At 32.7% G+C, this 10423-nt stretch overlaps 2 protein-coding genes across 2 annotated transcripts in view; one reads left to right on the top strand and one right to left on the bottom strand.

Annotated features, from left to right (window-relative positions):
- Positions 1–774: 774 nt before the first annotated feature.
- The window catches only part of LOC147067914 (uncharacterized), a 133666-nt gene continuing 124017 nt past the window's right edge, over positions 775–10423 (top strand). The window contains exons 1-2 of the mRNA XM_085952848.1: positions 775–871; positions 1507–1634. Of these exons, the coding sequence (XP_085808974.1) occupies positions 784–871; positions 1507–1634 (216 nt within the window). The 5' untranslated portion in view covers positions 775–783. The remainder of the gene's footprint in view (positions 872–1506; positions 1635–10423) is intronic.
- Positions 6149–10423, bottom strand: part of LOC147067915 (uncharacterized) — a 77428-nt gene continuing 73153 nt past the window's right edge. The window contains exons 7-9 of the mRNA XM_085952849.1: positions 9909–10104; positions 9481–9736; positions 6149–8873 (exon numbers count right to left, since the gene is read on the bottom strand). Coding sequence (XP_085808975.1) covers positions 8115–8873; positions 9481–9736; positions 9909–10104 — 1211 coding nt within the window. The 3' untranslated portion in view covers positions 6149–8114. The remainder of the gene's footprint in view (positions 8874–9480; positions 9737–9908; positions 10105–10423) is intronic.

Below are 10423 nucleotides of genomic sequence, written 5' to 3'. Positions count from 1 at the left end.
CAAGTCAAAATTTGAAATTTCAGTAGAATGTGTCGCATGAACGCGGGCCGCAGGTTCCCTATTTTTCATGGTTGGTGGGAGTTTTGTGAAATGAAGAAATATCAGTAGATTTCAGAAAATATCAGTAGATTCAGTATATTGCCAAAAATATCAAAAAATATCAGTAGATCTTGAAATTTCAGTAGACATGGCAACGCTGACATGGCGAATGGTGCTGCCAGAAATTACAATTTATTATAAATTGTCTATGATTACAACAAACTATAAAATCTATATCAAGATAAAAACAAATAATAAATCTTCAAACGAGGTGACTTTGTACTACTATCTCTTTCCGGTAAGGCAGCTCACGATAAACCGTTCCGTAGCGAAATGTAATGCCGGCGCTCCATTGGCACGCAAGTCAGACGATTTACAGTCTTCGGACTTTTTTTTCGCGTGGAGCACCCCAGGTCTGCGGACTGTTTAATCCGCAGACCTGGCTCGTTGGATTTCAAACATGATAATTATGACCAAAATGGTATTACTTGAACTACTCCTAATATTTTTGCCAAAAAAAAAGTATATACCTACTCTCATTAAAATTGATATAATGTTATTACTATTTATTGTTGAAAAAAAGCTTCGAATTTTCCAGAAAAAAGCGTTTATGTTTATTTAGAAGAAAACCAAAGAGATGCCTTTGATACGAACCAATGTACAATGGAGGTTTTGTTAAATATTTATTCATAAACAAATATCGTTTTTCAAGTGTGGCATCCCTACGTCGAGACTACAGCAAAAATGGCGTCCACTGGGGTAGGATTCAGGTGGTTAGATATTTTAGAAAAAGAATTTGACAAGGCTTATGTAGAATTGGATACATCTCTGGGTAACTATTTAAATTGATTTTGAATATTTTATTTACAATTATCACTCTCTACATTAACGACAACAAATTTGTCTGACAGGAAAATGACTTGTTTTTATTGCTTCTTTCATAATATTAATAATGTCAATCAATCAATGGCATTCACATTATCTGAATTATAAAATAATAACAAACCAACAAATTTAGCAACTGTGTTTTGGTCTGCGGAATATTTCCATTTGGGAGCCGGTTTTATAACACGTGAATATTATTCTTTTGTAGAATGTCAAAAGTTATACAAAACCAATTTACAAAAAAGGTTTGCCACTTTTTGTTTTGGTTTATCAATAACAAATCTTTTTTAATACCTATGCCTTCTGTCCAAGTACAACGTCCCTATTTCATAACATATGTATCTACTTATCGTTCAGATATGGCAGTATGTTTTTGATTGATAGTTTATTGTTTTTTCGATTATATCCATTTGAGTTCGAATAATATTGGATATTTAGGAGCTGCTTCATCTATTCTTATTGTTAAAGAACTTTAGAATGCCGTATTGGCATTCGTTATCTAATTTTTTCATAATTATAAGATAGAACTTATCAGGGAGAACACACAGGTATAAAGTCAATAACCCTTTGAACGTTTTTTAGCCGAAATCGATGCAGATGATCCGGAAGTTGCTTATGCAGTGCGCCAGAAGATGGCAGCTCTTAGTTCCTGCTTTGCCCAGCTATCGCACAAGGCTCAAACCATCTTTCAGAACAGTGCTAAGGTTGAGGTAAGTTAGTTGACATAATATCGATTACTCTTGTAAATCAACTGAAAATTGTATTGCTACAAACTACATCATAGGATCATGTCTTATTTTTTATATCTTCAGTTCGATCAGAATTTTAAAAACCCATTGCGGTAAACTTCAAGTAGAAAAATATATTTAATATTGTGGTCACTTTTGAGGTGTTCTACTGTCAATAATATTCGTGATGGAAAGACACTATATTAATTAAAGCACAATACATAGGTATAACATAATTTTGATATATTTTATTTTATTTTAATAAATAAAATCATTCTATTAGATAGTTCTCCTTTTGGGAAACATTTTATTTTGTGTACAAATTATACTATTTGATGAAAAAATAAAAATAGTTACCTAGTTAACTTGTATAGTATGTTAATAATTCATACTTACAAGTTTTTTTTTATTTATACATGTTTTGGTTTTCTGTTAAATTTTTGTTCATAAATTTGTATTTATGTTATTTTTTTTTTAATAAAATCCATGGTATTTCAAAACTATTTTTGTTTTTTTTTATTGCTTCCCATGTTTTAACTTATTTGTTACAAAATGGTATTAACAGTGGATAATATTATTTTGTCTGCATATTCCCAAATTGAAATATGATTTTTTAAACAAATTCTATTGTAGTTTTTTTCATTCAAAATTGTTGTACATCTTAGAAGCTCCCATTCAATTTCAAGTAAGGAATGGTTATCATAAAAAAATTAAATGAGATGGGGAGACATGCGAGACAAGCCGATATGATAGTAACTATGTAAACAATGTCAGCAATAGTGACCACAGACAATATACAAAAAGAAACAAGTCACTTTTACTACTTGCGCATGTGCAGAAATACAATCTAACTTGGTTATTACGAGGAAGATGGGACTGACTAAATTTGCTCGTTATAAGCATTACTCGTTAAATCAGATAATAGGTATTTTTAAATGAGCGTTCACATAACACAAAAAGTCGCAATTCAAACAAAAATAGAAGTAGAACATAAAAAATCTCAAAACCATCCTAAAAATCCTCGTAACAAGCATTGCATTCATTAACTACAAAAGAAGTTGTTTATTGTAATAAACGCTGGTAGGTACCTGCTGATTTCAGCTTGGATGTTTTACATGAAATTTTAACCATATGCGTGGATACTTTTTCAATGTTGTCGGCGAAAACACCGGTCTACGGTCGGATTTTATTGCTTAGGGCAGCGGTTTCCAACCTGGGAGGCGCGCCTCCCAGGGGAGGCGCGATCTATTGCCAGGGGAGGCGCCAAAATTTTTGAATAAATTATTTTTTATACCATAATATCTACAAATAAATAAAAGTTCATATCTTAACGTAACAGTGAAAATTCAGTGCATGAATGTTTATTTTAATAAATACATATATTTAAATCCTATTAAAAAAATATTTGGAGCGGAGAAATTTAAAAATGGCGCTTTTGCAAACGCTCTGTTTCGGTAATGCACAAAACGACCGCTGGTTGCATGAAAACAATAACCTCAAATTTAAATGTCACTCGTAGCTAAAGTGTCAACTGAAGCGTGTAGGCAGGGTGTGATATTTTTTTTTAAAATTGTTTTTGACGTGATTTCTTTAATATAATATAACAATAATACATGTCTCCACTTTTAAATGATTTCTACGCCAGATATATTGAAGCAAACAAAAATCTATTTCCTGAGTTCTTGGTTAGTTTGCTAATGCATTTTTCATATAATTTTATTAATAGTAAAAAAAGTCGCCTGCGGCGCTGCTTTGTTTCAGGGCTATTAAATATTTTTAATATATGGGTGAAAGATCCTGGCCTGTGGGCCCTATTCACTATGTGGAGCTCATGATAGAATCCATTAATTTTTGTCAATGAACGATGATGAATTTGGTTGACTTCTTTTAAAATTGATTGTGGTAATAAACAAGCTCATTCGTCGCATGAAAAAAAAATTAATTAAAAAATGAATTTGATATAAGTAAGTAGTAAAAACTTGTGTGTTAAAAAAGTGTCTGTATTATTTAATGAAATAAAAGGGGGGAGGCGCCAAGATTAGATTTTTTTTAAAGGGAGGCGTAGTAACATAAAGGTTGGAGACCACTGGCTTAGGGTCAAAAATGTTTTTAAACGATCGACACATTAACAGTTGTAAGAAAGTTTTTGACGATATTTTTATTCGATATATCCGATAAGTAGCTCGTTATAAAAGTGAATAAATGTATGGAGAAAATCATAAACTACAAACTAATGTTTCCTCATTACATCCGAGATCTCGCTATGTCCGTGATCGTAATAACCGAGTTCAACTGTAGTATCTGCGTAATTTATTTTTCACTGTGATACTACTATAAAGCCATGCTCTGCTTATAAATGGAATAGGTATAACAGTAATGTTGACAAGAGAACGCAAAGTGAGTTAGTATTATCGATGTCAGTGTTCATTCACTTTAAGCACTAATCAGTTAGTAGTGACATCAAATAAATTTATTGATACATGTACGTCAGATAGCTCTTGTAGTTTTTGATTTCTGCTTTTAGGCAGGTAGATAGGCAGACGTTTCAATCAAATATTTCTACTATTCTCTTACCTTTATTTATACCATGGCTGCAGGTGTATTAGCGGCAATCTGCGTAACTACAAATCCCCTCTTTCTTTCATATACATATAGCCCAGACCCCAGCTTCCATCTTTTACACTGGTATGATATTGCACCCATGACAGGTTGGTTGCACAATAGTGCTATTTCTATATGGCAAAGCAAGGTTGACTTCGGTGGTTAGTATACTATTCTAAATTTGGTTAAATAGTATGATATAAATAATAATATAATGATCTTCTTTAAAAATATTTTAATTTCAATGACACATCAAGAATTTTTTATGTATAATCTGAATTTTTTGTTTATTATACGAGGGTGGGTCAATAAGTCCTTAGAAAAGCCGACAGGTGGCGCGACTAGTACTGCAAGCGGTTTGTTTTCATGCAGCGGCACTACCGATTCAGTATGCTGTGAAGTTTCAATCAGATTGGTCGGGTTGTTGTGTGTTTCTCGTACATTTAAAAAAAAAATTTGCTTGTGGAAAATGGAAAATGGAGAAAATTGAGTTTAGAGTTGTTATTAAACATTTTAATATAAAAGGGTTAACAGCAAAGGAAATAAAAAATGAGTTGGATTTAGTTCACGGCATATCTGCTCCTTCACTTGCAACTATTTATAACTGGTTAAATGAATTTAAACGTGGTCGTACATCAACAAAGGATGAACCACGCTCAGGACGTCCTGTAGAGGTGACTACACCAGAAATGATCAATAAAATCCACGATATGGTGTTAAGTGACCGAAGATTAAAGTTGAGTGAGATAATTGAGGTTACAGGGATCTCAAAAGGTAGCGTCATTTCTATTTTACATGACAAATTGGGCATGAAAAATATTTATGCAAGATGGGTGCCGCGTTTGCTCACAGTCGACAATAAACGCAGTAGGGTGGTGGCCTCTAAAGCCCTGTTGTCGCTCATGCAACGCAATCCGGATGAATTTTTTCGTCGCTTTGTGACTGTAGATGAAACATGGATACACCACTATACTCCCGAGACGAAAGAACAGTCAAAGCAGTGGATTGCGAAGGCAAACCATGTCCAAAGAAGGCGAAAACCGTAAAATCAGCTGGTAAGGTTATGGCTACTGTATTTTGGGATGCACGTGAAATTATTTTCGTTGACTATTTGGAAAAAGGAAAAACAATAACAGGGGATTATTATGCATCTTTATTGGACCAGCTAAAAAACAAAATTGAAGAAAAACGGCCTCATTTAAACAGGAAAAAAATCCTCTTTCATCAGGACAATGCCCGTGTTCACACATGTTTACGATCAATGGCTAAAATTGAAGAATTGAAGTTTGAATTGGTCGACCACCCACCGTATTCGCCAGATTTAGCCCCCCAGTGACTTTTTCCTTTTCCCAAACTTAAAAAAATGGCTAAGTGGACAACGTTTTTTTTCAAATGAAGAAGTCATCGATCGGACAAATGCTTATTTTGAGGACCTTCCGAAAGCTTATTTTTCTGACGGTTTAATAAAAATTGAGAAACGTCTAACCAAGTGTATTGAGCTCCAAGGAAATTATGTTGAGAAATAAAAAAAAAATACAAAAATAAAACCGGTTTTAATGCTTTTTTCTAAGGAATTATTGACCCACCCTCGTATATTAATAATATTTATAAGCATTGCAGAAATTTATTATTATGTACACTTCCAAAGTCATTGTCTCATGAAAATATTTTACTGAACACATTTGTATAGTTGCGGATGCCGATAGAAAGTAAATACTTAAATACATTATTATTTTACTTTAAAGTATAAATACATTATCCTATAAAAATACTGTGAATTTATTAAAACAATTATAAAAAAATATTTCACTAAGTGGTAAAAATATCATACATACATAATCTCTAATTATGTTACTTTAATGTTATTTTTTTGACATTCTTATAAGAGCGACTTATCCAATATTTCATAATAAAATACCTATGCAAACTGAGCATTTATTTAAAATTAAATTATAACTACCAATCTTAATTATAAAAATTCTCAATACGTTGGGAAATTCAATTACTCTAACATTGTTTGTTTCATAGTTTGTAGAATGTCGAATAATACAATTTTGAGTACATAATCATTTCCATACAAGTGAAATAGGTGTATTACAGAATTTCCTAGACACTATATTATAGGATGAAAACATTCATTTCAATTTTTGTGAATGCTCTTGCTTTTCACAGTTATTCTTAGGAATGAAATTAAATACATAGGTTGTTATAAAATTATATTTCACAAAAACTTCAAATAGTTTGTTGTTCCGACTAGCATATTATTAATTCTATGGCTAAATTAATGGATGATCAACGTAAACTTATTTTTTATAACTGAAATGAATATGAAAATTCACATGCTACGAGGGTGGGTCAATAAGTCCTTAGAAAAGCCGACAGGTGGCGCGACTAGTACTGTAAGCGGTTTGTTTTCATGCAGCGGCACTACCGATTCAGTATGCTGCGAAGTTTCAATCAGATTGGTCGGGTTGTTGTGTGTTTCTCGTACATTCAAAAAAAAATTTGCTTGTGGAAAATGGAAAAATGGAAAATGGAGAAAATTGAGTTTAGAGCTGTTATTAAACATTTTAATATAAAAGGGTTAACAGCAAAGGAAATAAAAAATGAGTTGGATTTAGTTCACGGCATATCTGCTCCTTCACTTGCAACTATTTATAACTGGTTAAATGAATTTAAACGTGGTCGTACATCAACAAAGGATGAACCACGCTCAGGACGTCCTGTAGAGGTGACTACACCAGAAATGATCAATAAAATCCACGATATGGTGTTAAGTGACCGAAGATTAAAGTTGAGTGAGATAATTGAGGTTACAGGGATCTCAAAAGGTAGCGTCATTTCTATTTTACATGACAAATTGGGCATGAAAAATATTTCTGCAAGATGGGTGCCGCGTTTGCTCACAGTCGACAATAAACGCAATAGGGTGGTGGCCTCTAAAGCCCTGTTGTCGCTCATGCAACGCAATCCGGATGAATTTTTTCGTCGCTTTGTGACTGTAGATGAAACATGGATACACCACTATACTCCCGAGACGAAAGAACAGTCAAAGCAGTGGATTGCGAAGGCAAACCATGTCCAAAGAAGGCGAAAACCGTAAAATCAGCTGGTAAGGTTATGGCTACTGTATTTTGGGATGCACGTGAAATTATTTTCGTTGACAATTTGGAAAAAGGAAAAACAATAACAGGGGATTATTATGCATCTTTATTGGACCAGCTAAAAAACAAAATTGAAGAAAAACGGCATCATTTAAACAGGAAAAAAATCCTCTTTCATCAGGACAATGCCCGTGTTCACACATGTTTACGATCAATGGCTAAAATTGAAGAATTGAAGTTCGAATTGGTCGACCATCCACCGTATTCGCCAGATTTAGCCCCCAGTGACTTTTTCCTTTTCCCAAACTTAAAAAAATGGCTAAGTGGACAACGTTTTTTTTCAAATGAAGAAGTCATCGATCGGACAAATGCTTATTTTGAGGACCTTCCGAAAACTTATTTTTCTGACGGTTTAAAAAAAATTGAGAAACGTCTAACCAAGTGTATTGAGCTCCAAGGAGATTATGTTGAGAAATAAAAAAAAAATACAAAAATAAAAACTGTTTTAATGCTTTTTTCTAAGGAATTATTGACCCACCCTCGTATATAAAAAAATAATTATTCTTACAAGGTGTTATAGTTTCATGGCAATATTATGGCTTATTAAATTATATATTATAAAATACCTGGGTGAACTGATTATAAATACATTATGCTTCTATTTCTATCACACATATATTAATAATGTAATGTGAGGATTAATGTTATGCGAGAAGTTTGATTTTAGCACCTGGTTAATGGATGAACTCCATAGAATCTATGGTAAATGAATTTCCTCAAGAGGATCATTCTGAATTTCGTCATCATAATCAAAATCATCTCTGTAACCAAAATTAGTTTCGTTCTTCTTGTAAGATTCAACTTCTCTTTCGGCATACTTGTAACTGTCTTCCTCTAAATTTGGAAGGTCTGCTTTGTGATCTTTTTTACCGAGGAAACGATGGTCATGATGTTTATAATTATTATGTACGTATTTGTCTACATCTCTGTTCTCAGTCTCAGTCACTTTGACATTATTATTCCTATTAAATGGATCGATATTGGTTTTAGTGCGTGCATTTTGATGAAAACCTTCGATATGCTTAGTGTTTTTCCCTCGTGCATTTACTTCATTCTGCATATTTTCTACATCCTCTGAAGAATCTTCGAAATTAATTTGGTTTAATCTGTCAATCAACTCCACGGGATTTGTAATATTTGTAATGTTGTTAGGAATTCGTTTCATATTCCTTTCATCGTTAAATTGATCTGCACCAGAATCAGTCACGTAGTCTTCGCTAAAATCCAAATTATCGATAGAATTTTGCAGATTTTCTGATAGGTGCATTAGCTTTTCGATCATCTGTTCTTGTAATTTGTTTGCGGGACATGCATTATTTGTAAGCTGGGAAGATAGAGTGAAATTCTTGACAGCTTTATATATTTCCACACTTATACTATCTAAAATTATTTGATTATTATTAGTTTTTGCGTACTCATGCTGTTTCTCCGTGTAGGTGATTTGTTCTTGAATTTCCTGGAACATAAAAGTATGATTAATTGTTGTTCTTCACAATCAACTTTTTTTTTTAAATGTTTTTATTAAAAGTCATGTTTTAGAATTGTAGATTCTATTATGATATGGATATATCAAGGCGTGAACGAAAACGAACCATATGTGCGAATGAGAAAGATTCGGCACGTTGATATCTTCCTCAAGATTCGTTAGAGCAAGATAAAATTTCTACGGCTGAATCAAATATTTGTTGGAAACGTCGCCGGTAAATATTGATTTGAATGATTATATTCATTTAAAAACTGCGAGCATGTGTTGCTGAAATTTATTGTTTTTGTGATATGAAGTTACTGGTATGTAATTATTTTTAGTTAATTTAGTAGAAAATAATATGTTTAATAATGTTGTGTTTAAATTTGGTAGCCATACTGAGAAGCAACATGATGGTATAACATTTCATAGTTAAGTTAATAATAATAATATTGATGTTTTACTGTGCGTTATGCGTGAGAAACACGGCTTAATTTTGCCGAACAATAGCTACTCTCTTTATATTATTACTCTGAGGGATATATTGAGGTTTTCAATGCTGTGTCATGTTAATTAATTATATTGAGATGTTTTTCACCTGTAAGATGGTTGTCATCCCGTCAACTTTCATTCCAAATAATTTCCCTGCTTCATCTCCAATTCCTCGGTTTCGATTGTCAATTATATCTTTGTATTCTTCTTTAAATTCATCCAATGAATTTATGATACTTTTACTATGTTTGCCTGACATAAGGGCGGCATTATTAACCCTGGCCACAGCTGATTTAATGCTTGAGTCATGTGATTTCACCAATCCTTGTATAAGTTGAATCTCATTCAATGTTATCGTAGTTCTGTAGCAAAGAAAATGTATAGCTTTAGTATTAGTCATTTCGAAAGTCAACAAGTCTAAAGAAATTTTCACTGATTTATGAAAAAAATTAATTGCTGTCATCTATCTGTTCAGTCTTGATGACTGACAACCACATGTATCTTCTAAACATAGAAAAAATCTTCCATTCTTACCTATTCATAAAAGTGTCCACTAATTTTTCCAGTACTATGGTTATGTGTTGCTCCATTTGAGGCTCATTCAATTGTATCTTGTGACATGAATCTAGGAAAAGATTTTGTGCGAGGAGAATGGCATCTAATTTTGTGTCCATTTTTCGATTCGTTTCAGTCATTTTCCGCTGAATGATGGATGTCAAGTTGTTCAGATCTGCAAAAAAAATAATGTGTATTATTAAGAAACGTGGGGAAATTATTTGAATTGTAAAACACGAAGACAGTAAGAATACGTTTCGATATTAAATTAACCATAGTGAAAATCAAAGACATAAGTTTAGTTTTTTTTTTAATTGGCTCTACCATCTGATGTGAATCTTATCCACCTCTCGGAACAGGTTTCTTCATATTTTTTTTACGAAAATTGGTTGTTGGACATTTGCTCAACCTACAGGCTATGCTATGGATTCAATTTTTTCTTGTTGATGTTTCTTCTTGCAAAGTCTAGTTTTTGAGAAAGCTACCCCAAACAT

Source organism: Rhyacophila brunnea, unplaced genomic scaffold (assembly GCF_057557595.1).
Source record: "Rhyacophila brunnea isolate RB1 unplaced genomic scaffold, BYU_Rbru_1.0 scaffold_3, whole genome shotgun sequence".
NCBI lineage: Eukaryota > Metazoa > Arthropoda > Insecta > Trichoptera > Rhyacophilidae > Rhyacophila > Rhyacophila brunnea.
This window is presented reverse-complemented; position numbering and strand designations above follow the sequence as displayed.